Raw genomic sequence first — 27,083 nt, 5'->3', positions numbered from 1 at the left:
TAAACTGGAGATAAAGCGGAGAAAAGGTAAAAGGAGATAAAGCACCAGCCAATCAGCTGCCAACTGTCTTTTTCAAACACAGCTGATTGGCTGGTGCTTTATCTCCTTTTACCTTTTCTCCGCTTTATCTCCAGTTTATCTCTTCTCCAAGCTTAATAAATCTGCCCCTATGTTGTCATTGACATTGTAGCAGTGTCCCGCATCCCCTCGCATTGCTCGCTGCGCTCAGCACACTATTATATTTGCCCTCCACGCCCTAAAGGATGGTAGGGTATGAAATACCGCCTGTTTTTTTGTTTTTTAAATTGAAAAACTCATGTCGATCTTTTGACTGTGGACCTTCCCATTGTTGGCCCAATGCTTGTGCAGACCTTCTGCCCCTGTCAACCTTAGGTATGTCAATCTATTTCATGTGTCGACGCTACACCATATTTTCTTTTCAATCAAGTAACAAACCCAGACAGACAGCATTGAACAACACTGAAATAAAGCTGCTCACATTTAAATCACTGTAGCAAAGAAGCGAATACGCAAATTAGTCCATTTTATTTTTTATTTTACTATGTTCTGTATTTAAACATTGTGCTCTCTATTATTTCACTTATACAGTTTATTAGTATTTATAGCATGTTTGCTAATCGGACCATTAATTACTATTTTTACTCAGATGGAGTTGTGTTTGTGGATCCTCATCTCCTTAAAGGAAAAAAAGGTGAGTAGTCACGGGATTAAATTGAAAACCTATCAACCAACAACATGATTGGCCGGCTATCAGATTACTCAAATGTTAACATTCTGCACCATTTTGTTCCAGAGCTGCTTGTTCTTTACTGCCTCTCATATCTTTTTCATTTAACTTTTAGAATCAATTCCATCTCCCATTATTAGAAAGAGAAGCAAAACAGATTCCCCACAGTTTATTACACTTTTTGGATGTTCATGTTGCAGTAATGGGTTACATTATTTGTTGCAATTCATTTTCTTGTTTATACAGGGCTGTCTTAACAGCATTGTAGGCCCCGGGCACAGCAATGGACTGGGGCCCCTACAGGCCCATTAACAGGCAAAGGTTTTAAAAAAAGGTCATAAGCATACCTCCCAACTTTCAAAGAGACAGAGGAGGGACAGATGGATGCGCGCCGTGGCCTAACTAAAGGGGCGTGGCCTATATCCCCATTTTGACGCCCCCAGTCTCCTGGCTGCGGGAATAGACACAGCGTTTATTCCCCGCTGCTCGGCAGCCGACAGGGGGTCTCCCAACAGCCTCCCCTCGCCGCGGGACACTGCCGATGCAGGAATGTCCACGAAAACCGCGGTAATCGGGACTGTTGGGAGGTATGCATAAGTTATGCCTCCTACGGTCTTACATCATCTCTCCACATACTTAACCCCTTCCCGACGCAGCCTGTTTTTGCCTTCCTGACAGAGGCCTTTTTTTCAAATCTGACATGTATCACTTAAGTGGGGATAACTTTTTTTTGCTTTTACTTATCCCAGTGATTTTGAGATTGTTTTCCCATGACACATTGTACTTTAAATTAGTGGTAAATTTGGGTCGATACAATTTTTTTTTTTTTGGGAAAAATACCAAAATGTCGTAAAAAAATGGAACATTTTGCTATTTGCAAAATGTTACATTTTCTGCTTGTGAGACAAATAATCATACCACTCAAAATAGTTAATAACTAACAAAGACCATATCTATACTTTATTAAAAAATCATTATTTTAACCTCATTTATTTTTTTTGGACACTAGGGGGCAGCAGCGTCTAATTTTTACCAATCGCACATTTCAACGCTGATTTTGGCTGTTCATGTTTGAACAGCCAATTACAGCGATCGCCCATAACGGGGGGCATAGCTGCCCCCCCTGGGCAATGAGGGAGGATGTCTGCTGTCAGGGACAGCAGACATCATCCCTCTGTCACCGCGTCTCTGGACGCGGTGACCGTTTAAAGTCATGACGTATATATACGTCATGTGTCGGGAAGTACATCCCGGCTATGACGTATATATACGTCAAATGTCGGGAAGGGGTTAAAGAGTAAAGAGTGCATGGCTGTCAGCATATTGATTGGTGGATAGCTCCAGTGATCCACCAATTAGCATGCTCATGCATTAAACTAATGCATTAAGATGGCCCTGTGTATATATACATCTTCTATGCTATGTATATGACTTTTAACTTGCATTTTATAAAGTCTAGCCCATCTGTGTCACTCCAGTCACTCTGCCATTCCCCATTTAGAATGTAAGCTCTTAAGAGCAGGGCCCTCTTTCGTTATGTGCTTTTCCAACTCTTTCTTAACCCTTTGAGTGCTTAAACAGTTTGCCCGTAATATTTAACTACACTTCAATTGACTTCAGATCATTTGCCGGCAATAACAAAAATGCTTCATATTCCTCAACTATGGCCCCGGCATACTTTGCACATCTCTCACAGCAACGTTGGCACTCAAAATGTTATATGCCATTTGATGGCATATAATCCCTCGATTCCTCGGTTTTCTGCCACCCTGATATTTATTTCAGGGTCATTTGCGGCTGTAGCTAGGTTTATATACCCTGTACTTGTCCTATATTGTCTTGAACTTAACTCACTGTGTTCTTGTTTTGCCTATTTGTTTATGTGCTCTGTAATTGCTGCAGATCCCTTGTAGCGTCATATAAAAAGGATAAAAATAATAATTTGTAAAATACAGATACTTTATCATACCTCCCAACTTTCATGGGCAATGAACCAGGACCAGTCCCACTGGAGGCTTGACCGTTGCTGTAAAGGGGTTGGGGCCTTTAGTGAAGGGGGCAGTACCCTAAGTAGAGGGGTGGGGCCTCATGTTACAACCCCCATTATTGTCATTTTGGGGGGGTCCCCTAGCTCACAGCATCTATTCCGTAATCAGCTGTTATCATAGCTCAACTTGCCTTTCCGTCTGCGAGACACTGTGGTCATAGGCAGAACAGTTACAAAAATTGGGACTGTCTCTCTATAATCGGGACAGTTGGGAGGTATGCTTTAAACTGCAGAATATTTTTTTCCCCTGTAGATCCTATCTGATCTCTACTCTTTTTTTCACTGTCTGTTTCTTATGCTGTTTGCAGTGTATGTCACTCTGACCTGTGCGTTCCGCTATGGTAATGATGATATTGATGTAATTGGGCTGACCTTTCGCAAGGACCTCTATTTTTCACGAACTCAGGTTTATCCTCCTGTGGAAGATGTGAAAAGCCTTACCAAAACCCAGGAGCGGCTGATGAAGAAGCTGGGGAACAATGCATATCCTTTCTTGATGACGGTAATACCAGATTTACAAATTAACTTTTTATAGAAAGAAAATCCACCACAAACATCAACTATGTTTTGTTTGTGTTTTAAATCTATTTTATTAGTAAGATGAGGGTCACAGAGTGTGGATTATTAGATAGATAGTGTCTAGATAGACAGTCAATAGATTGACCCCAAGAAATATGGCATAGAAAAAAAGAAAAGAAAAAGAAAGGAAAGAAGAAGCAAGAAAATAGAAATCAGAAAGAGGGGTAAGAGGTAGTAGACGGGCCACTCGGTTGGTCAAGTCCAGAATTAAGTGGCTGGGCTGTAAAGCATGGGAATCAATACAAGGGGAGCCTAGAAATAGAAGGTTCCTATACCTTCACAATGTTTTTAGAAGAACCATTTAATATGCTTGTGATATATTCTACAGAATGGATATTCCATACTTTGGCGGTGATTTCATCCATAGTAAGTGCCAAGCATAGGCCTCACACATCTGGCCACCAAAACCATAAGAGTAAATAATGTATTCTGGTGGAGAGGCGCCTTAAGGGCACCTAAAGGAAGAAGAACTTTTACTGTGTTTTCATTAACTAGAATCATCCACTTACATCACTGAGGCACATTTGCTCTTTGATGTCACTGTAAAGTCAATGGAAGTTAATAGATAGTCAGAATATTAATTTAGCTCAGGAAATTGCTTCATATGGGTGATGGATACACAAGAACATGTCTTCTCTTTTGTTGCCTCTATTACAGTTCCCGGATTACTTGCCCTGCTCAGTGTGTCTTCAGCCAGCTCCAACAGATGTGGGGAAGGTGAGAATATAAGTGCTTGAGAATCAGGAAAAAAATACCAGACTTTGCAAAATAATAAGAGAAAAGCTAATAGTCAGTGAAAGGGCAAGAGACAGTCACATACATTGGGCCTAATTCAGACCTGATCGCTGGGCTGCTAATTTTGCAAGCTTGCAAATGGCGAAAAGTAGCTGGATCGGAGATTCGCCTGCAAATCCATTCGCAAGCCAATCACCATTGAATGATTTTTCCATGTGTGCAGACTGTGCGTAGCCCTGGATTTACCCGGTGGTAGCGATACAATCAGGCTGATCGTGGCAAGAGATTAGGTCACACACCCTCCCTCCAAACATTTGGGTACGTCTGCATTTTCCTTGACACTCCAAGAAGGGCTTAATGGCCCGCCCATTGAAGTGTCTTGTAGTGTTTCCTCTCTGGGCTTCTCCTGGAGAGTAGACTGTAGAAGTAGACAAGTGTGGTTTTCCTTCAGTAACATAGGGGTAGATGTATGAAGTGGTGATAAGGGAGGAGAAGTGATACAGAGCCTGGTTCTTTATCACCAGCCAATCAGTTCTCAACTGTCCCTTTTTAAACCCAGCCTGTAACTTAACAGTCAGCAACTGATTGGCCGGTGAGTACCAGGCCCTTTATGACTTCTCCTCCCTTATCACTGCTTCACACATCTATCCCTCAGTACCAAAATGTTCCTGGAAATTATGGTAAAATGTTTGTAACTCCTGTTTATGGCCTATATGCATATTTGTGAAATAACAACTTGAGAGCTGACACACATTTTTGTACTATATTTTGTTCGTTTTATTTAAGGCATGCGGTGTGGATTTTGAGATTAAAGCATTTTCTGCAACCAACCTAGATGACAGTATTCACAAGAAGTGAGTTGACTGTATGTCATGTATACAAATGTGAAACTCAATGGATTATGATTTTTTTTTTTTTTTTGGTCTCCTTTTAAATTGTGTGAATTTTGTTCTTGGAGAGTTTTACCATTGTGGTAAATAGTTTACTGTTCCCTTATGCATAAACATATAGCCAAGGACAAATATTAGTTGCATGGAAATACAGTATGATGAAACATGATAAAGTTCTGTAACTCATCAAAGAATCTAGAACTCATTCAACTTTTCCTTTCACATGACTACACCAGGACATGTTTCAGTTATGTATTCTATTGAGGTTGTTTAACGAATAAATCGCTCATGCAAATCCATTAACCCACTTTGTTGTCTTCAGAAACTCTGTGCGTCTGTTGATCCGCAAAATCCAATATGCGCCTGACCAGCCAGGACCTAAGCCCAGAGCAGAGACCTCTTGGCAGTTCTTTATGTCGGATAAACCCCTGCACCTGACAGCTTCTTTGACCAAGGAGGTAAGATAAGAAACTACTATAATTTAATATTATAATGATTAATATCAAGAATAAGCCTTATTTATATGGTGTCAACAAGTCCGAATTGTCCTAAAGAGAAGCAATTACAATGAAAGCACAACTTCAATATAAAAAGTACAAAAAAAGTAAAAGGGGATATTCTAAAGCAGTATTTCATAACCCCAGTCCTCAAGGACCCCTAACAGTGTATGTTTAGTGCACAGCTGTAGTCATTACTGGCTGACAGATTTTAATAGTTCCACAAGTGGTGCTAAATATTTCAGTTGGGATACTAAGGAGATCTGTAAAACATGTTATGGTTTCCGGAGGACTGGAGTTGGGAAACACTAGTCTAAAGGGTAAAATAAGACAAATATGAGAGTGATAGGGGTTTATCTACTAAAGGTTGATTTAGAAGTATTTTTATTGGTTTCGATGATAATCTCAATCAATGATGTATATACACAATCCACAGACCAGCCCTCAATATAGAAAAAGGTAAAAGTACCTCTGTGCCCTATTAATGATAAGCAGAGTGTAGGCGCAGTGTTCCCCACTGAAGTAGTGCATGTTACAAATTGGCACTGCAGGATTTTAAGAACGCATTTATTTTCCTCAACATTTCGAGACACAAAGCCCCATCTTCAGGAGATAACAGACCAGTCAACTGGTCTGTTCCACAACCCACAACCCTTTTCTGGGTTACTTTTTCTACCATCCAAACCAACTTGCCTACTTTCCTGAGACATCTCATACCGTGTTCTCACTGCGAGTGAGAACTACATGGCTTTTACCCGGCATTAAAATGCCGGGGACTGCAGCGCTGGACCCCCGTTTTCACTGCTAGGCAAATTCCCGGGTGAAGAAGTTGTAACCGGTAATTTGCATTTTAACACAGATATTTATGCAGTGAGAACGGGTTAACCCACGTCTGCCTACCCGCATCTCAAACATGGGTAAAAAGAAGGGTTTTACTCGTGTATGAGATCCGGGTATGCGACCTGTTCACACTGCAAAAAACCCTGTGTTAAAAGGCAAATTAACGGGTCGACATGCTAGACCCGGGAATTTCCTGCAGTGAAAACGGGGTATAAGGGACTTCTGGATTTTGGAGGAATGGACTCCCAGTAGAATAGGCTGGCCCTCCCACATCCTGCCCACTTCTTAGTGAAAAATTGGTTAGCACAATATGGACCTCTCAGTGCTCCCTGTGTCCTAAGCCAGAACCAAGTTTACTTCATTTATAGTTTAACTATGCATTCAAATGCACGCTAGATAGAAAAGAACATTTACAGCAACTAAATAGCAGTGTTAAAAAGGCGATAAAGATATTATCATAGTCTGCTATTCTCAAGACTTATTGAAGACACAAATGAAGCTTGAGTGAGCAATATCTAATATAGAAAAAGGAAAGCCTATAATTAGGGCAGATGTACAATTGTGATAGTAACATCTGGGACTGCCAACCGGTAAACGGACCTCCACCTCCATGTAAACATTTCTTACAAAAGGAAGATACACCTAAGTGTGTGCTCAAAGCTCAAGGAGATACATTTACAAAGATGGGAGTTCTATGTCAGATGGGATGTTGCTATGGGCAACTATTCAGATACTATCTATTATCTTTATTTATCTGATTGGTTGCCCATAGCAACATCCCATGTGAACTAGAACTCCCATCTTATTAAATGTCCCCCAAATACTGTACATAAAACTAAATGCATTGCAGTACTCTAGATATTATAGTTAGAAACCCCCTTATCATGTACATACACATATTCGAATGTAACCTGTAGTTTAAGTTTACATATGCAAATGCTGAATGATTATGATTCACTGAACAATCATTAACAGGTGTTTTATCATGGAGAACCAATTTCTGTGGCTGTTTGTGTGACCAATAATTCAGATAAAACAGTAAAGAAAATATCTACATCAGGTAAGGCATAATAAAAATAATAATAATATACACTACCATTCAATAGTTTGGGGTCAGTTAGAAATTTCCCTCGAAAACACTTGTGCAATTATGTTAGCACAGCTAAAAATAGGTTTGCTCATTAGAGAAGCTATAAAACTGGCCTTCTTCCACATTTTTTAATGACTGAGAAGGATCTCAATATGTTCAACATTAAGGGTATTTCCTGACTTCCTGGAAAACTCAAGATAAGGGACATTTTTTCAGAAACTGAAAAAAGTTAATGTCAAAGGAAACACTGCAGACACTTATTTTAATAGGGTTTCTTTTCTATTGGCTTGACTTTTATCCAATAGAAGTCCAGTTCTCCTATCAGCAGTTCATTCCACATTCAATGCAGACTTTACTTATAGGTCCACCTTAGATTTGTTTAGTTAGAAGTAAAAGTGGGGGGTTGGGTATATTTGGTGACATTTTTTAAATTTTGGATGGCAAAAATTGATCAAAAGTGCAGATCAAAAACATGAAAGGAAATAGGGCAAGTTGATGGTTGGTACAGTTATATATACACCTGTCTCTGGTGCATGCGTGAGAGGCGTATTTATTGAAGGGATAAAATAAATGAGATCTAGTTTGTTGTAAGCACTGTGTACGCCTAAGGGGATGACTGGCCACTGTACATTCATGCATGACCATGCACCATCGTGTGTGTGTGTGCCTGTATGTGTGTGCTGCCACACCATTTTCCCAATTTGCACAGTTAGGAAGAATTTTATATGTAACACTAGGTGATTCATTGCGCCCTACGGGCGCTCTTCACACTGGCGTAAGGGGCTGCGCCCCCTTAATTTGTGAACTTTTGTACTGTGAGAAATTGTGGGAAGGGGGGGTCTGCGAATTGCGGGAGGGGGGGTTGTGGGGGTCCGTGAATCGCTGGAGGGGGGGGGGGATCGCGGGGGTCCGCAAATTGCGGGAGGGGGGGTTGTGGGGGGTCCATGAATCGAGGGAGGGGGGGTCACGGGGTCCGCAAATCGAGGGAGTGGGGGGTGCCGTGAATGGGGGGGACGTGAATCGTGGGAGGCGGGGTCGCGGGGGCCCCATGAATCGCGGGAGGGGGGAGCCATGAATCGCGGGAGGGGAGGTGCGGGGGCACCATGAATCGCGGGAGGGGGGCGCGAATTGCAGGAGGGGGGGTAGGACTCTTGCGTTACACAAAAGGGCTTGGCTAGCTCAGAGCCGTGAGGGGAGGTGTTTGCGCCGGGCACCACTAACCCACTGGGGGGAGAGAGGTGCGCTTAGCAGCCGCCGGCTTCTGCTCTTCTGCTCCGGGGGGAGAGGTGGGGGCGGCAGCCGCTGCTAAGCAGTTGGGGGGGAGGTTGCAGGAGCTACCGCTCACCTGCTCCATGAAGAGACATACGCTGGAGGGGGAGAGGTGAGGTTGCCAGGCGCCAGCTGCCACTATCTATCTCCAGGGGTAAGCAATGCTGTGGAGGCAGCAGTGTCTTTGCCTGGCAGCATGGGGAGGCAGAGGGTGTCTGGCACAGTGGGCTGGTTCACTGTCACTATGTGAGTGTGTGTGGGCGGAGTCAGAGGCTCTGATAGGCTATTAGCCTATGACTCCACCCAGCGTTGTAGACACACTCACACATTGAATGACAGATGTAGCCAAATATATAAGAGATAAGATTATCAGCATCGTGTATTTTTATCCCTGCTGCTTGAGATATCTTGATTGGCAATTATGAGCATCCCCAGTAATCATCAGTATTTATTATGTTTGTGTTTTCATACAGTGGAGCAAGTTTCCAATGTGGTGCTGTATTCCAGTGATTATTACACCAAGACGGTGGCTCTGGATGATTCTCAGTAAGTGTGACCATCTCTTATGGATCCTTGGACCAGATCCTGGCTATGATCAGTCCTACATAATAACTCTTTATGTAACAATGAGCCATAACCCCTTTAGCATTCAATTACTCTAATTTCAGTGCACCTCATCAATACAATGATTTGTCTGTAGAATTCCTATCTACACTTGCATATGGACCAGTGATAGAACTACTGTCAATACTGATGTTACGGTTGTAGTACAAGTATGATGAAATCAGTGCACTTTAATATGACTGTACGTAATAGCCCTTAAAGTAATGTGATGACCTTGCTTTTAACAGGGATAAAGTTCCAGCAAAGGGCACTTACAATCACACCTTCACACTGCTGCCTATCCTGGCATATAATAGAGAAAAACGGGAAATTGCCCTAGATGGAAAACTAAAGCACGAGGACACCAATTTGGCTTCTAGCACCCTGTGAGTCTGAACTGCATGGAAAGCATGTCTCTGTCCTCTTTGTGTTAATAACATATTGGAGGTTGAGCTACGACCATCGCCTAACATTGAGCTAAGAGTTCCAGTTGTTTGCCAATATGATTAGGTTGGGGAACCTTTCTGGAACCACTTTAACCTTTTAGTGTGCTCGGAAAATCAGTCCTATTGTGATTATTTACAGTGTAAAGGAATAGGGAGGATTACAGCAGTAGTTCAGATGGAAATTCCTTCCATTCCTTATTTGTTTTAGAAAGAACAAGCATGAACAGCGTTCATAGGGCCTGATTCAGAGAATTGCGGTCCATGTTGCAAGGTGGGATCCAAAATCATCACCTTCGGTTCCTTTCAGATGGACAGCCCCATTACCTGTCAATCAGACTGTGGTAGAGGGGATGTGCATGCAAGATCACAAGGCCTAGATGTACCTTATGTAGTCACACTATTATCTATAAAGTGTCCCGATCAATAAATTGATATGATAATAATTCCACCAAATGTACACATTTTGCCGTAATCATGATTATAAATTATAGTTTTTTTTAGGTCAAAACTCCTTCCTGCCATCTACCCCCAAACCAAATATTTTTTTTATTTAAGACTCCTCTCTCCTTCTTTGGCATGAGAGTGGAATTCAATGAGGAGGGGAATTGACAACAATTTTGGAAACAATCCAGCAGTTTTAGAAAAGTTTTTTTGATACTGAAATCTTTGGGGGAACCTGATGCCTCAGATCAGAGATGTCACGTACCCCTGTGACACAATGACACAAGGTGTGGCCAAGAGTGATCCATATGTGCTGGAAAAGGTGTGGGGCACCACAATAAAATGGGTGGAACTCAGCAGAATAACTTATTAGCATAACCTATTGCACCTCAACCCAATGCTAAATATCTTATATTAGTGATCAGATAACTAAAGAGATAGATATTCCATTGTTTTTCCTTAAATTAATACAATGTAGGATAATACTATGTTGCTCTCCATCAAATATTCTGCATCCCCAACAACAGAACATCCGCATTTGCATCAAGAAGGATATAGTAGTGTCAGTGAGCCAGATGAAGGCCTATTGGAAGTCCTACCTTTTAACCACTGACATAATAATTGGGATGCCTTTCCTCCCTCTGCGACTGTCACTATGGGTTGCAATTAGTAGAGAGATGGCTTCCTCTGGAAAGCCACTCCTTGCCTATTATGTAACCCAATACAACTTCTATGAGCTACAGCCAATGTAGTGCATAGAAGCCACGGTTTTGGACATTCACCATTGGACCGCCTCTTCTGCGCATTCAGGCACCTGCCAGATCCATTGCGCTGATGCCTGGACCCGGCTAACCGGAACTCGGCTCTGCTCTTTGGGCATTCAAAGGCAGCAGTAGCCACCCCTAACCCAGGTAGGTAGGAGCTGCAAATAGTACACAGGATAGCACATGTAACAAGGGTAGTTCCATGTGCTAGAAGATGGTCGCTGCAATTTTCAAGTTTAAATATTTCCACCATAATAATTATTATCTTTATTTAGACTTTTGCAACAATAAAATCAGCATTTTTTTCCTCTATTTTGCTACTCTCAAAACCTGCTGCCTGATTCAGTTGCCTTCACTGCATTGATTTAGCAAATATAGTACTTGTAGTATGCATTATGATCATTATTAATTATTTTACAGGCTGAAGGAAGGCATTGACCGCACTGTCATGGGAATCCTGGTCGACTACAAGATTAAAGTGAAACTCACTGTCTCTGGGTAAATGATAGATGTTGGATCTGTATGCCCCATCAAATAACTTCTAAAGATACTGTAAATGAAGTAACAAAATATATATATATATATATATATATATATATATATATATATAAAAATTTTTGCTTCAGTTCTCGTTAAAATGTGCCATTGCTCATATTGCCATGGAATTACAGTAGTAGAAATTTGTAGGTTTTCCTGCGAGCCTCTGTAGACTGCAATGGGCAATCTGTAATGCTGGTAGCCATGGAAATGGTCTGATGTCAGCAACTTGTGACCAGCGTGATCCATTGAATTTGCTAATTAAATTTTTCAATTAAGATATATTTATATATATATTTAAATATATATGGATCAAGAACAAAAAATATCTGTTCTGTTTCTTCCCCCAATTTTGTTATTGTAGCACCTTTTACATAATCACATAAGTTATATTTTTTTTGCAAGTTACATTATTTCATTAATCTAAAGCTAATATAAAAACTATGCGAGAAAACCGAAATAGAGCTCCCATATGGAGGTAAAGATGTGTAATATGTGAGGAATACACCAAAACATGTGTTTAGCAGAGGAGTTATCAATTCAGAATGATGCTGCTTTTGTGTGATGGATTTAGTACAGATTATTAACTGATTTAACAAATTAACATGCTGCAAACAAAAGTGCCATAAATGTTACTACTTTATAATTGAACCGCTTTAATGGCTATCGTTGACTATTATCGCATTGGCTTACTCAACTATTGTTGGCTATACGGAGTGGCTTAAGTGTACTATTTTCATAGCCAAATTGAAGGATTTGTGTGCATTTGGCAATTGCTCTTGGTCTGATTTATTAGAATTAGGAAATAACATTAAACCTTTCAGGCCCATCGTCTAGTCAGTAGTAGTACGTTTATTTATAAGGCGCCTCAAAGTGTCCGCAGCGCCGTACATAGCAAACAAAAAACAAATTACAAGGTAACGTACAGGGTGTGTTGAAAAATACAGTATGAATAGGGGTATAGCTGGTAGAACTAAAATCAGCATCAGTTCAGAAGTAGGTGTCAAAATTGTCGAGGAGACTAAAGATGAAGTAGAGGAAGGGAAGAAAAGGACAGGAGCACAGGTGAGGTAAAGAGGTAGGGTGAGTACATGAGGAAGGAGGGCCCTACTCATAAGAGTTAACATACTAAAAATAGGTGGGTGGACGAATGAAATACAATAGGATAAGTAGTAACGGAGGGGAACGGAGGCAGGATAGGAGGATCAAAAGAGGTTAGGAGGAGGGATAGGCTAGTCGAAAAAAGTGGGTTTTGAGGGAGCGCTTGAAGGAGGTAAGGGAATCAGAAAGCCTGATGGGTGGCGGGAGGTTGTTCCAGTGCAGGGGGGCAGCGCGAGAGAAGTCTTGGACACGGGAGTGGGATGAGGTGATTAGGTGAGAGGTCAGTCGGCGGTCAGCGATGGAGCGAAGAGGACGGGAGGGAGTGCCAGGCTCAACAGCCCTAGCTGGTAAAAAAGAGAAAAAAAGTGGAGCGCTAGGTAAAAATATTTTGATTAGATTAAAATAGATATGGTCAATTGGGTATCACAAATTATAAACATGTATTATGCATATATACAAATAGCACTGATCTAATAGAGCTCATGAATATGGATTAAAAACATGTGGTTATACATAACCATAAAAGAAGGGATAAGAAATAAAAATAGGACCAATACTTATAGCGTTCTCCCGCTTGCCAATAGTCCGGATCAATATGTTCCCCTTTAATTGTTGGAGATCAAGATGTACGGGTGTCCATATACCATGCTGGGATATTTCTGCCGCTGTGCCTCAGAACTTGCTGTCTGTTCGATGGATTAACAGATACACAGGTTGATGATCGGCTTCCTAAGTATTTGGCTGGTGATGGTGTCCCAAAGTTTCCTTCCAATTGTGGGGTGCAAGTAAGAACACAGTCAAAGTGGTATCAGGCAAGGTGTAGTTTGGGGAGTGTCCCGCAATAAAGCTCCAAGGTCCAAATAAATTGTATCCTCAACAGCCCTAGCGCTAGTAGCAGATCCAATGGTGAGACACTTTAAAAATAAGAACATTAACCTCGTTTAACATTAAATGTAGACCATTTTTTTTATTTAAAAAAAAAATACAATTAATTTAAACCAGACTCTTTGAATTATAAAAAAAATGTTAACCACTCAACAAGGTACAATACCGTTTTTTTTTTTTTAATGTGACATTGGCAGTGGAATAAAATAAACGTTGCCTTATAAAGCAATGCGTAGGAGACATTATAACAGGGTGCTTGTGGGAGAAGGTTTTCCTATCTGTATGCAGTAGACTTCCTAACGGATGGGTATAACTTTCACGTACCGGCAATAAGTGACACTTATTTGTTGTTATTTATCATATACTATTCATTCATTTTCTTCTCTTTACAGCTTGTTGGGAGACATGACTTCTAGGTAAAACATAGATATGTAATCATTTACACAATGTACAGTCAAAGTAGTGTATTGAGAAGCAAGACACTAAAACATAGGGGCTGGTTCCCACACATGGCTAGTTTCTGCATGTAGACCCTGATTCTGGTAGACTCAGGTCAGTATTCAATGAGAATACTGACGACGTGCAGCGAATCCTGTTTAGGATTCGCTGCACATTCGCCACTGCTCGCTGCGTTCCGGAGCCTCGCCGGCTCCAGTATTCAACGAGTCAGGGGCTCACTGCCCCTGACTGGCGAATTTTAACTCCTGCGGCGAGCCCGAGGACGTCGGCAGGCAGGGAGATGGAAGTCTCCCTGCCTGCCCCAGAATGTTTGTGGGGGGGAGGTGGGCTCCCCGTGTGCCAGGCAGCACAGGCTGCCCCCCCCCCGGGGGTGCCAGCAGGGGACCGGGTATATTCACTACACCCGATCATGCATATGTAATGATCGGGTGAAGTGAATATATGAATATCTAATGAGCGGCTCGGCTCCGGCCCCCTGCTGGCTGGTCTGTGTAAAAAAAAAAAAAATATATATATATATTTTTTTTTTTATTAAATATATATTCATGTGCTTACAGCACATGAATAAAAATAGCATGCCCCTCCTCAGAATAAAATTCCTGATTTTTTTACACCAAATGTAAAAAACACAACTTTTAAAAATTTTTAAAGTTCACATTTCACTTCACCATAAAAAGATAGCGATTGCTACTCGGTAAATCATGGCAAAAAAAACCTTGAAATGTATTCGCCATCTGGTCATTGAATAGGGTGATTCACCGTTTTAGTAAAAAATTCGCCTTACAGCACAAAACCTGGTGAATCAGCCTCACTGAATACCGCCCTCAGTCCCAGAGTGCTTGCCTTGCCGAATTGCTGCCCCCCGCTGCGGTATCCCCTTGAAACCATGCCATGAAGACAGATTGAGCATAGTGCAATCTGCACACCATGGCAGCATTCTCCTCCTTCCCTCCAGTGCAGCACTATGAACCCCCCCCCCCCACACCATTACATATCCCCACTACCCATGTAGAATCCCTCTCTAGTGGTTGTAGCTCCCTATTTGCCATAAAGCTCACCTCCCCCACTGCCAAAACTCCAGTGCAACAGATCCCCATAATTGTTACATAGCACCACAACCCCCCCCCCCACCCATCCCCCCATCCTGTGGCATTTACAACATCCCCACACATCCTCATGTAGAATCCAGCAGAGTGGATCTCAGTGTTGTCTCAGTGCCGTGGCTAGTGTCTGCTCTTATAGTACAGAGATTATCAAAATAGTCAGAGGCGTAACTAGATATTTGTAGGCCCCATAGCAGAAGTTTGTATGGGCCCCCTATTTAGCAACTGATGGTGATAAATGTATGTAAAACATATTACTTAGACAATAAAGATGGGCCCCCTTCAGCTCTGGGCACCATAGCAGCTGCACCCCTTGCACCTATGGTAGTTACACCCTTGAAAATAGTGGTAAACTTAGTTAAGTTCTTTGTCTTTGAACTGAACTTACATGTGCTCCAGAATGCTATTTGCAGGAACTGATGCACATGTGCAGAACTGATTTCTCGTTTAATATGTGATGGGATAAGGGACCTTATTCTGGTCCACACGCAACTCTGCGAAATTCGCAGCATTGCATGTGGATCACACACCTCTCCGGTGTCTTACATTTGCCTGCTCCCTGTATGGGAAGTGGGCGTGCAGCTGACATCTGCTGACATCTGCTGACATCAACTGCCCACCCCCCACACTCGTGTCACAGGCACATTTACATGGGAACGCCCAGCGCAGACGCTAAACATCGCTCCCCCGTGCAAACACGCGGGGGAATGATGCAATCAGAATAAGCCCAAGGTTTACGAGAGATGACAAGCCACGCATGGCTATTTCTTGTTATTTGCAATGCTTAAAACTCAGGTTGATAGATGAAATAGTTTCATGAGAAGAGCTTTCAAAGTCTCAAACTTTAATTTAGTCATTTTAGAAAATGTTTAGATGTGATGCCATATTTCCATTGGTTCTTATTCTATGCTATTCTGTGCTATCTGTTCTCACACAGCGAGGTCTCCACAGAGCTTCCATTCATCCTTATGCATCCTAAACCAGGTGAGTTTATGTTTCAAAAATGTAAATTAATTACAGTCATGTGTTGTTGTTTTTCTTGACAGTTTCTTGAAGTTCATTTTAGTAGGATGCCATATATGGAGTATAATGCTGGCCACACATCAGACCAACCTTCCTCCAACCATCCAACTAGTTGGTTGTATGGAATAAAAACCTGGTACTGGATAGGAGCAAATGTAATTTGTAATTAAATCATTTCCCAAATCAGACAATGTACTGTAGTTGGAACCATTTGATTTAAACAATTTTACTGAATGATTTTGGCCTTTCTCCTGAGTTTGTGAGCAAATTACTTATTGGCATTTGCCCCCATACAGTACCAGATTTTCAGTCCAACCAACCAACTAGTTGGATGGTTGGAGGAAAGTTGGTGTTAGGGCTCTGAGATTTTCCCCGACACACCCTAATGTAGGGTACACACCAGGACGACCCGCTCACGATGCACATCGTGAGCGGGTCGTCAGTGTCTCGTCCGACCCGCTCACGGTGACGCGGGGGGACACGACCCGCTCACGATGTGCACCGATCCGATGGCGACCCGCACCCGGCTGTATGGTCGTCATTGAGATTCTACCTGCAGCAGGTAGGATCTCAATAACGACCGACCCGCGGGACCGCGTATCGGATCGGTATCGGTCCACACCAGGACAGAAAAGGGCCCAATCACCACACAATCTACATCCAATTGGTCGGAATTGGATCTAGATTGAGGGGATCGGGCCCTAGTCGTCCTGGTGTGTACCCAGCATAACTCTGTTGCCTCTGACTGGGGTTGACAGACATGTGCAGAGCTAGGTTTCACCTATAATAGCAAAGCCGGTTAATCCAGCTCTGACCCCAATGCCACCAGGTCTTATGTGTGACACGCCCATCAAGGCCAGGAGATAGCAAGGGGACAAGCTGACAAAAGCCCCGCAAGGGACGGGGAAATCCCAGAAGCCCAGGGGAGTTACAATACTCAGGAGATGTCACACTAACGAATGGGACACACCGGTGACAATGGTGGGATTACACGCAGTGTGGGCGCAACAATGCACAGCGATGGAATAAAGACCAATAAGCCCCTAATGACCTTACACTGAGGTGAACTACCACCAGGGCAGTACCACCAGGCAGTGCAGGCTCAATAGCACAAATAAAGATAATATGACAATGCTGAAAAAGGAGCAAGATTGCAGGGAGAACCCTGACTTCTCTGGGATAGATGGTAAACCACAGATGCGGGCGGACTGCAAAAGCACCGGAGATTCAGGACTGATAGATGACACCAGCAGGAGAATATCCAGGACTCAGGAACAAACGCTGGAGAGTAGGCACAGCAAGGACCAGGATGCCAAGGCACCAAGAACGCTATAACCGGCATCTGTTCCCAGCAGATAGCTATTTATTTGAATAACGCGCCCTGGCTGATTACGTCAGCCGCAGGACGCTTGGGCGGAAGTTTCGGGCCATTGCCTAGCAACGCCCGACGCTTCCGCCCTGAGCCGCCGGGGAAACATGGCCCCGCCCACCGCGTCTTGCGGCTCCAACAATGCCCCTCGGAGCCCGTGGACGCAGGGGGCACCTAACAGTTGGTCTGGTGTGTGGCCAGCATAAGGGTCGCAACCGGTATATGTAAAACATAATATGGAAGGTGAATCTGTGAAGTGCGCTGTAACTTAATAAGGAGATTTTGGGTAGAAAATGTGCATAATATATGTAAAAAAAAATACATATAAGTTCTAAAAATAGGCTTTCCAAATGCAATGTTTTCTGAATAAATTGAAACTGTGCAAGCATGGTTCCTCTTCACCTTCTTCGAATTCGCAACATACAGTATGTAAAGAATATCTGTATTAGCAGACAGCACAGTGGAGAGACGTGGAAGTGACAGTCAGGATTTCATTTTGTAGCTATGCAACTTCTATGTATGCGTTCCTCAGGATTGGGGTGATAAATTCATAGTAAGGCTGATAGTATAATTGAATATTTAAATATTCTTTTATTGTCTTCCTATATATGTCAGTAGACACTTTAAAACTTGGCTTGAAGAATATATGATCTGAGAAGACAACCAGCTCCCTGGCTCCAAGTTTGCTTTATTGATACCAAAAAATTCAATAGTATTACTCTCGGCTACAACTGACTTCTATCTAGAGACATACTGTATTCGTTGGGTCTTGTACACCATCATAAGCAATGCTTAAAGTCCGTTTTTTTAAAACATCATGTAAGGTCTAAGTCAATAAACCATTACGGTGTGGCAGATGGTATATACTGTGGAGGGGATATCAGCACACTGTCGGCTAGATATACATGCAGTAGACTGCGGTCGTTGCCGGTAGATGCATTGTCCATTCAGTGCTCTGGTTGCCCCTCGCACACTCCATGCTGGCAAATGCACAGTAGTTTATGTTATTGTAGTTAGGTAATCTTGCTAATAAATACCATATCACCAATAAATAGAATATCACCCCAAATTTATTTTCAGTTTGTGCCCAGAGCATATAAAAAAGTTGAATTACGATTATATCAGGCGATAGCAATGTTTGGGGATTAGTCCTCATTGTACTGCTGTTCAGTAGCCAATCGTGACTAACAATATTATCTGAGATATCTCCTGCTTTACAAATATTATAGAACTTTTACTTCATTTAGTTATAACCCTGCAATAAAGTAACTGTTCTTTCCATTTGATGAACAGGGCTTGATAAATATGCCCTTTGGGGAAAAACATCTGAAAACACTAGTCATGCTGAAGATATAGGATGTTCGCTCACGTTTGCAGATAATAGGATGAGAGATTCAGAAAGTGAGAGATTTGGTAAGAAATCTCCAGTTTTTTTTAAAGCGGCAATCATTTACACCTAGTTTTACAATTGGTTTTGCCGTGTAAATGATTGCCGCTTTAAATAAACTGGAGATTTCTTACCAAATCTCTCACTTTCTGAATCTCTCATCCTATTAAATCTCCCCCGCTAAGTCACTGACTTCCGTGCATGTAATTGTTTTCTTTTCATCTTATTCTATTGCGTGTCATGGCAGCTAAAGAAAGGTAAGATTTCACTGCACTTTAAGCAGACAACGTAGTACAGAAATTATTTTGACAAGTCTATTGTTGGAGAGGTAGAAATATTTTCAGTTTTTACAATGGTGAATTAAAATGTCCTTACTACCTGTGAGCAGCTTAAGTAGAGAAATACTGATACTGTAATTTAATATTTGGATTCATTAATTCTTACATCAGTTATACAAGGGAGAAAGCATATATGAGATACCCAGAGAAAATGGAATTATTACTACTACCGGTAGATGCAGGGTTGGAGCAACAATGTGAATGAGTGCACTACTGATGCAAGGCTAATTCAATTGTATAATTGATCTGCAGCAGTTCTGGATTGCAGTGGATAGCCATGTAAGGCTAATCTACTGACATAAACTGTCCAGAGTTGTCAGCTACCTGACAACTTTCGCCCTGACCATGGTAAGAGTAATTTGAATACCTAGATGGTCCCACACTTTTCATCTAACTGTCACCAATGATGGGGCCACAGGTCTTCAAACACTCTATAACAATTGTGTAGGCTAGGTGACAAAACTCCCATGTAGTAGGTTTGGTCGCCCTCTTATAGAAATCGTGAAACAGTTATAACACGACTGTAGCAATTGAATAGCCTTCTAGAGCATATATGAATTAAGGCCTTCATACATCTGCATCGTATTGGGACAATTCTCAGTTTTGCGTATGATTGTCCCAATAAAATGTATGGAATCTCCTGATTAGCGTTTTTGATCAAAATTGATCGCAATCGCTAAATCACATTTTTCCTAGCGACCAGTCAGTGCTGAATATTGGTTGTATATGGTACCGATCAGCTAATGTTTTGCTGAGAGACTGCTAGGGAGCCTACTTAGTGACTCCTGTGGCAGCACGACCGAATTCCACCACTGTCTGCCATTGGGGAGGGAGAAAACAAAGTTTGACATAAGAGTTTAGAAGCAGAGTCGGCAAGAATAGATCCTGGTGAGAAAAGCTCCTGGAGATGCCATGGAAGTCCTGGTGAGTCAGGGAGAAGGCCTTGCAAAAGAGCTTAAATGCTGCTGTCCCCAGGTGAAGAGGAAAAATATGGTGCAAGACCTGTCTGTGTGGTGGATATGAAAAAGAGCTTAAAGGCCACTGAGCCCCTAGGTGAAGATCAAAGACAAAAACAAAGATGCCGGAAGTCTTAAGGGTCCAGCAGCCACACAAAACTGCTTAAAGGCAGCTAAGGGTGGAGCCCAGGTGAAGATGCAGTGTAATATATAATATAAATACATTTGGTGGTATCGCTTTATTTTATTATTTAATTTACAGAAGGTCTGTAGGTACCAGCGGGCTCCTAATTCTGTGTGGCATGTAGGCAGACTTGCCAGGATCTGTAGCACACTGAAAGGGCAATATAACTTTTTTACAAGATGCCAAATCGCTCAGGGATGCCGGAGATAGCCCCGGGACTCCTTTATTGGTCGAGATTTTATGATGTACAGATACACACTTTGGATAGTAAAAATATGCAGATCACTGATAGAAATTTGTGATTTATGGGCAAAATTAGATGGAATAGGAAAACAATAAAAAAGGGGAAAAAATCATAGAATCTGTGAAACAATAAATGATGATTACTGATGAACAGATGTAGCAGCGACATCCAACTTGTGGCAGGCCCACGCCTTCCAGGCGTATGTTCATCCCAGTCGTCTGGAGAGAAGTTAATATTTGAGTGCCCCCTATCCTCTTAAAAAAAAAGGTGTTACAACGGTGGATGGGTGCCCCTTTAGGGCTTGGAGCCCAGAGACAGGCGACTCCATTTGTCTCTGGGAGTTACACCCCTGTGTGATTTGTCGCATTGGTACTTGTTTCCTAGCACGGCCATCAAATCTTGGCCATCGGGGGTAATTTTAGTGGCCTGCGACGCGACCGACGCGATGCCCCCGATTTTTCCATTGAAAACAGTGAAAAATCGGGTCGGTCGCGTCGTGTGCGCCTAAAAATGCTTAAATGGTCCACCCGCGATGGCCGCGATTTCCCCATAGGGAACAATGTTAAATGCCTCAATTTACCCGCGATGACCCCGATTTCCCATAGGAAACAATGTTAAATGGGTCAATTTACCCAAATCATCATAGGGAAGAATGGTAAATGGGCCAGAAAGCCCCAAAAACCCCCCTGACCAGTGAAATGTCCCCCCAAAAGTAGTTCACGCCACCCCGCGATGAACGTGAACCCGAAGCGTGGCGAGCGCAGCGAGTCTGCGAGGGGCGGCGGTACGCGTCCTCCGACCTTTTCATACCCCCACTATCCACTAGGGCGTGGAGTGAGAATAGAATAGTGTGGCGAGCGCAGCGAGCCACCGGGCCCGAAGCGTGGCGAGCGCAGCGAGCCCCGCGAGGGGACGCGGATACCTTCACAGGTAAACGCGTCCCTTCGCGGGCTTCACAGGTATCCGCTGCGCTCGCCACGCCTCGGGCTCGGTGGCTCGCTGCGCTCGCCACACTATTCTATTCTCACTTCACGCCCTAGTGGATAGTAGGGGTATGAAAAGGTCGGAGGACGCGTACCGCCGCTCGCCACGCTTCGGGTTCACGTTGATCACGTGGTGGCGTAAACTACTTTTGGGGGGACATTTCAATGTTCAGTGGTGTTTTTGGCCCATTTACCATTGTTCCTATGATAATTTGGGTAAATTGAGCCATTTCACATTGTTTCCTATGGGAAATCGTGGTCATCGCGGGTAAATTGAGGCATTTAACATTGTTCTCTATGGGGAAATCGCGGGCATCGCGTCTGGCCCATCGCACCCGATTTTCCCGATTTTACCCCCGATGACCGCGATTATGATCGTTGTGGCCGTGCTAGGAAACAAGTACCGTCGCATTTGTGACTAAGTATTCCGGCTGCAACTTATAACCCTTTCACACTGCAACTCTTAAACTGTAAATTGCCATTTTTTTAGCCTTAAAACATGTAGAGCTGCAGTGTGAAAGCTCCGGGGTGCTTTAACCATTTAACAAATACCGGTATTTGTTAAACGGTTAAAAAGCAGAGTCCTATCCGTTTCAGAGCCGCAGCCAAATAGCAGAAATGTAGCAGGGCAGTTGTGTAGTTTAAAAACACCTGGAGGGCCACAGGTTCCCCATCCCTGATATATTATAAACATGCTTATACTGTACTAGTAAGCCTGTTTGAAGCAAATGCTTCGAAAGCTAGTAAGGCAGGTACATAGTTAAGGTAACAACAATTAATTGTTAATGAAATAGCAAGTGAAAGCACTACAGAACACAAAAAACAAAATGATAGCATTTTAATAGCAACCCCCCCCCCCCCCGCCCGATGGGTGAAATGGCCCTCCATTGTTAACGCCACCCCACTATTGATGCCAACCCGAAGCGTGGCGAGCGCAGCGAGCCTGCGGTACGCGTCCTCCGACCTTTTCATACCCCCACTATCCACGTCGGCGTGGAGTTGATCTTATATAGGGTGGCGAGCGCAGCGAGCCACCGCGCCCGAAGCGTGGCGAGCGGATGCGCATAACTTCACAGGTATACGCTTCCCCTCGCGGGGCTCGCTGCGTTCGCCACACTTAGGGCTCGGTGGCTCGCTACACTATATAAAATCAACTCCGCGCCGACGTGGATAGTGGGGGTATGAAAAGGTCGGAGGACTCGTACCACCGCCCCTCGCGGGCTCGCTGCGCTCGTCACGCTTCGGGTTGTCGTCAATAGTGTGGTGGCGTTAACAATGGGTTAACAATAACCATATACAATGAGAAATTGGCCATATTGGCCCATTTCCCATTGTTCCCTATGTAAAATTGCGTTGATCGCGACGCGATAATCGCGATTTAAACTTTAAAAATCATTTAACATTATTCTCTATGGGAAAATCGCGTTGATCGCGTCGGTCGCATTGCGGGCCATTATAATGGGCTGCGATGGACCCGATCAACGCGATTTTCTCTTTTACCGGCAAATACACTGGTGATTGACAGAAAACCGGGTCCATTGCGTTGATCGCATGCCTTAAGTACCTTAAACTTAAGGCATGCGATCAACCCTACAGGCGCCGTGCTAGGAAACAAGTACCGATTTTTTTCAAGGCACCCCTTGTCCAAAAGTTTCTTATTGAAATTTTCCAGGACAGCCCGGAAAATTTCCAGTCATACCGCTCAAGGGGTTAAGCACTATTGAGGGATTTAGGGTTAGGCTGCGGTGGAGGATGGAGGTTAGGCTGCCGTGACAGGGGGTTAGACACATAGAAGGGGGATCAGATTTAGGCTTCGGAGCAGGAGGATTAGGTTTAGGTAGCAGGGTATGAGGGTTAAGGTTAGGAACTTACAAGGATGGTTAGGGTTAGGCTAGGGTGGAGGGTTAGGGTTTGTCAGTGGGTAGGGAGGGTTAAGGGAGGGCAGGTGAGAGGTAATTACAGTATACTTACCAGACCCTCGTCAGTTCTGTCTGCATTAAGGTAAAAGCATCGATATACTCACCGCATGTCATTCGTATGTATTACCTTGTCAAGAAGCCTTTCAAGTAGTTTTCAAATGAATGACAGTAAAGAAACAAGACAGTAATTATTTTATAAGATAATGGTCAAACAGTTACTCTTGTGGATAAAGTAAAACACGTTTTTGAAGATATCAAGGAATTTGCCGGGAGGTGATTTCTTTTTGTGCAAGTAATGGGAAGGGAACAAAGGATTTGAGGGGAATGGGTTTATCTAGATAGGTTGTGGAGAAAGAGGAGACAGTTGCGTAAACTCTTCCTCAATAACAGAAAAAAATAACAGCTATTGAATGGGGAGAATAAAAAAGTGCACTGTTGGACCTGGTAATTTCGTGATAAATTGTGACTACTTTAGCCACATAGGACTTAGCGTAACTTGATATTAGTAGGCCCCATAGCAAAAGTTTGTAAGGGCCCCCTATTTAGCAACTGATGGTGATAAATGTATGTAAAACATATTACTTAGACAGTAAAGATGGGTCCTCTTCAGCTCTGGGCCCCATAGCACCTGCACCCCCTGCACCTACCTTGACTTAGACATGTTTCTTATATACAGTGTATTCATTTCTATGATTGGGCAAAGTGCACTCTGCCAAAGAGTATGAGACTGAAATTCCACAACTTATAGCTGTTGTTTGCATGACTTGGTTGGGGAGGAACTTTTTTTATTTACATTTTTCCTGAATCACGTGTACATTCATTTTTACAATAAATAAAAAAATATTAAAACACTGTATTGAATGTAGAGAAATTCCATGTTACAGATGACATGATTATAAAATGAAGGTCAATATATTTATTATAGTGACCTTTTATATTTACAGGTTGAGTATCCCTTATCCAAAATGCTCGGGACCAGGAGAATTTTGGATAACGGATTATTCCGTATTTCGGAATATTTTAATATTTCAATGATGTATTTTGAAGTATCTTGCATTTATGCTGTATAAACACATAATATACACACAAATATATTTTATTACCACATAAAATACACACAAATATATTTTAATTGTTCAAAAAACAAGGTTTCAAAACGTGAAACAAAATGTGTGTACTATCTCAGATATTGAATTTGAATGCCAAGCAATCATTGTCTTGCACATATATAGTGCCAGTTACATATCATGTCCCCAGTGATGCTGTTACAAATGTCCCCAGTGAGTTTTTAGCAAAAAAAAAATTTTTTTTCACTTTCCGGAATGTCCGTATTTCGGAATAATTCGGATAACGGATATTCGGATACGGGATACTCGACCTGTATTTACTTATTAAATATGTACCAAGATGCGTAGTTATATAAATAGCTCATAAAGCAGTTGATAACATAGCATCTTTGCTTATCTTCTTTGTTGCACAGTGAGGATGAAGATATGGTGTTTGAAGAATTTGCCCGTGATCCACTTAAGGATGAATTACAACAGGAAGAGAAGGAGGAAGAGGAAGAAGATGAGAAATAAATAAGAAAACATGTCCTGAGATAACACTTTGCAAATAGCAACTCCGCTTTGAGTGTTATAATATTAATGGAAACCCCAATTGAACTAGATACACTTAAATTAGAGCAAGTCCGGATTTACACAGATTTACCCAGATCTCAAAATGAGAGCTTATTGGCTATCGACTGTCACATGTTATTTCATCGGTAGTGTAACAACGAAAGCGTTTTGCTGTTTGCCACACTGATTGCAGTACTCCTGATCCATAGCCTGAGAGGAACCTGAACATTAAATATTGGATGGAGTCCTATGTCTGTTTTTATTTACCCAAATAATATGGTGACCTCTATAGGGTGCAATGGCAGAATTAGTCTGAGGAGCACAATATTGCCCTTAAATTCTATTAAATTTATATACACACGAATGAAACCCGCATATAAATAGATATATTGATTCTAGAATTTATGGGATGTGAAGAGCTGTGTGATACTGTACATTGCAATAAAACAATAAATAGCTACTATCAGGTCTGATTGTGTGTGGTTCTTGTGTCAAATCTTTAATGGAACTTTAAAAAAGATATTTAAAAATGTGGACAGAACATACTGTAGGGGTCAATTCAGAACTGAACGTATGGGCCCGAATTCGGCCCCTTTTTCGATGGTGGAGGGTCTGCGCATGTGCATATATGCGCATATGCAGCCCCCCTGTGCGAACGCCTTCAGTGGTATCTCATTCGCCGAGGTGTTCATGCGGGCAGGGGGTGGCATCAGGGAAAGGCAAGCGTTTTATGGGCGCCCCATGAAAACACTGGCATGGTTTTGCCTGTCACATGACATCAGCGCCCGCCCCATATTCGGTGATCAGCGGTGGAAATACAGATGGAGCAGCTCTCAATGCAGCTACTTCTGGCGATAGTATCCCCAATCGCCGCTGTGTGCCATCTGACAGAAGGGGGCGCACACATGAGACGCTCCTGTACCCTGTTCTTTTCGAGACTGCCGCGGTCCCACTGCTGCCCCGTAGACCCCCGCTCCTCGCATACTAGTTTGGTAAGGCGGCGGGCTAGGCTGCAAGCAGGGGAGCCGAGAGAGGGGGGGAGCGGGTACTAATTACCCGGGCCCACACTTGCTGAAGGGGCCCCGCAGGGGCCCTGGTCTGACCGCTCCCTTCCCCCTCCATCCCTCCCGGGTAGCAACAGTAGCACACATTTCTACAGCATGTGCTGTGCTGACAGCAGGCTCAGCATGAGTGTCTCACTGACAGCGTGAGAGGTCATGCTGAGCCTACAGTCAGCACAGCACATGCTGTAGTTGTGTGCTGCTTCTGAGATTACAGTTTTTAGAGTTTTCTTTCACCCTCCTCTAAACATTTTGGGGGTGTGACCTAAGTGTGGGAGGTTCCCACAATACACACTTAGGCCACGCCCCCAAAATTTTGCCGGGGCCCGGCATTCCTCTCGGCTGCCCTGGCTGCAAGTATACGCAGCCTAATGAACAGGTCTGAATTAGGCCTATAATTTATTTAACATTTAGAAATATTAAATGCATTAAATGAATATAAAGACACACAATGTTGACAAAATGATGGTCTGTGCTTTACCCTCATGTTCTAGATGTTCTTGTCTAGTTGTATAATGCAACAAATTATGCCTTGGTCAATAGACAGTATATGCAAATCACACCCATCCCTGCCTATTTGACCTTGCAATCTAACAATGTTTCTATTTCACAGAGTAGGCAGTTAACAGATATTAGAATTAACAGCGCTCTTGGATGATGGAAACTACCCTTAGCAGCACCTATAAATTGGTGCCATCTTGGGGGGTAGGGATATAGTGGTCATGTCTATGCAGTTCCCTGAGTCTGTTGGATGAGTGCTCTTGTTCAATAAAACGAGGTGATGCCTTTAGCCTTGTTGATAGGTGGTCGGGACCAGTGGATATCAATTGTTTTCTATGTGGTGATAAAGTGATCCTCCCAATGGAGCATCTGTATATGGTTCTCCCTTAGGGTATCCCATGAATGATGTCCATTTTGCCACCTCCGGTATAAAAGATGTTTGCTGTATTAGGTGGTGATCAAATA

The 27,083-nt window shown here is 42.8% G+C and overlaps 1 protein-coding gene across 1 annotated transcript in view; it reads left to right on the top strand.

The window, feature by feature from the left end:
• SAG (S-antigen visual arrestin) overlaps positions 1-25,422 on the top strand; it is a 33,313-nt gene extending 7,891 nt beyond the window's left edge. The window contains exons 3-15 of the mRNA XM_083174774.1: positions 668-712; positions 3,104-3,297; positions 4,032-4,091; positions 4,896-4,963; positions 5,322-5,457; positions 7,312-7,396; positions 9,169-9,241; positions 9,547-9,684; positions 11,370-11,447; positions 13,865-13,888; positions 15,972-16,018; positions 19,908-19,929; positions 24,918-25,422. Of these exons, the coding sequence (XP_083030900.1) occupies positions 668-712; positions 3,104-3,297; positions 4,032-4,091; positions 4,896-4,963; positions 5,322-5,457; positions 7,312-7,396; positions 9,169-9,241; positions 9,547-9,684; positions 11,370-11,447; positions 13,865-13,888; positions 15,972-16,018; positions 19,908-19,929; positions 24,918-25,017 (1,070 nt within the window). The 3' untranslated portion in view covers positions 25,018-25,422. The remainder of the gene's footprint in view (positions 1-667; positions 713-3,103; positions 3,298-4,031; positions 4,092-4,895; positions 4,964-5,321; positions 5,458-7,311; positions 7,397-9,168; positions 9,242-9,546; positions 9,685-11,369; positions 11,448-13,864; positions 13,889-15,971; positions 16,019-19,907; positions 19,930-24,917) is intronic.
• The last annotated feature ends 1,661 nt before the right edge of the window (positions 25,423-27,083 follow it).

The sequence above is a fragment of the Crinia signifera genome, chromosome 3 (genome assembly GCF_055691185.1).
Source record: "Crinia signifera chromosome 3, ASM5569118v1, whole genome shotgun sequence".
Classification (NCBI taxonomy): Eukaryota; Metazoa; Chordata; class Amphibia; order Anura; family Myobatrachidae; genus Crinia; species Crinia signifera.
This window is presented reverse-complemented; position numbering and strand designations above follow the sequence as displayed.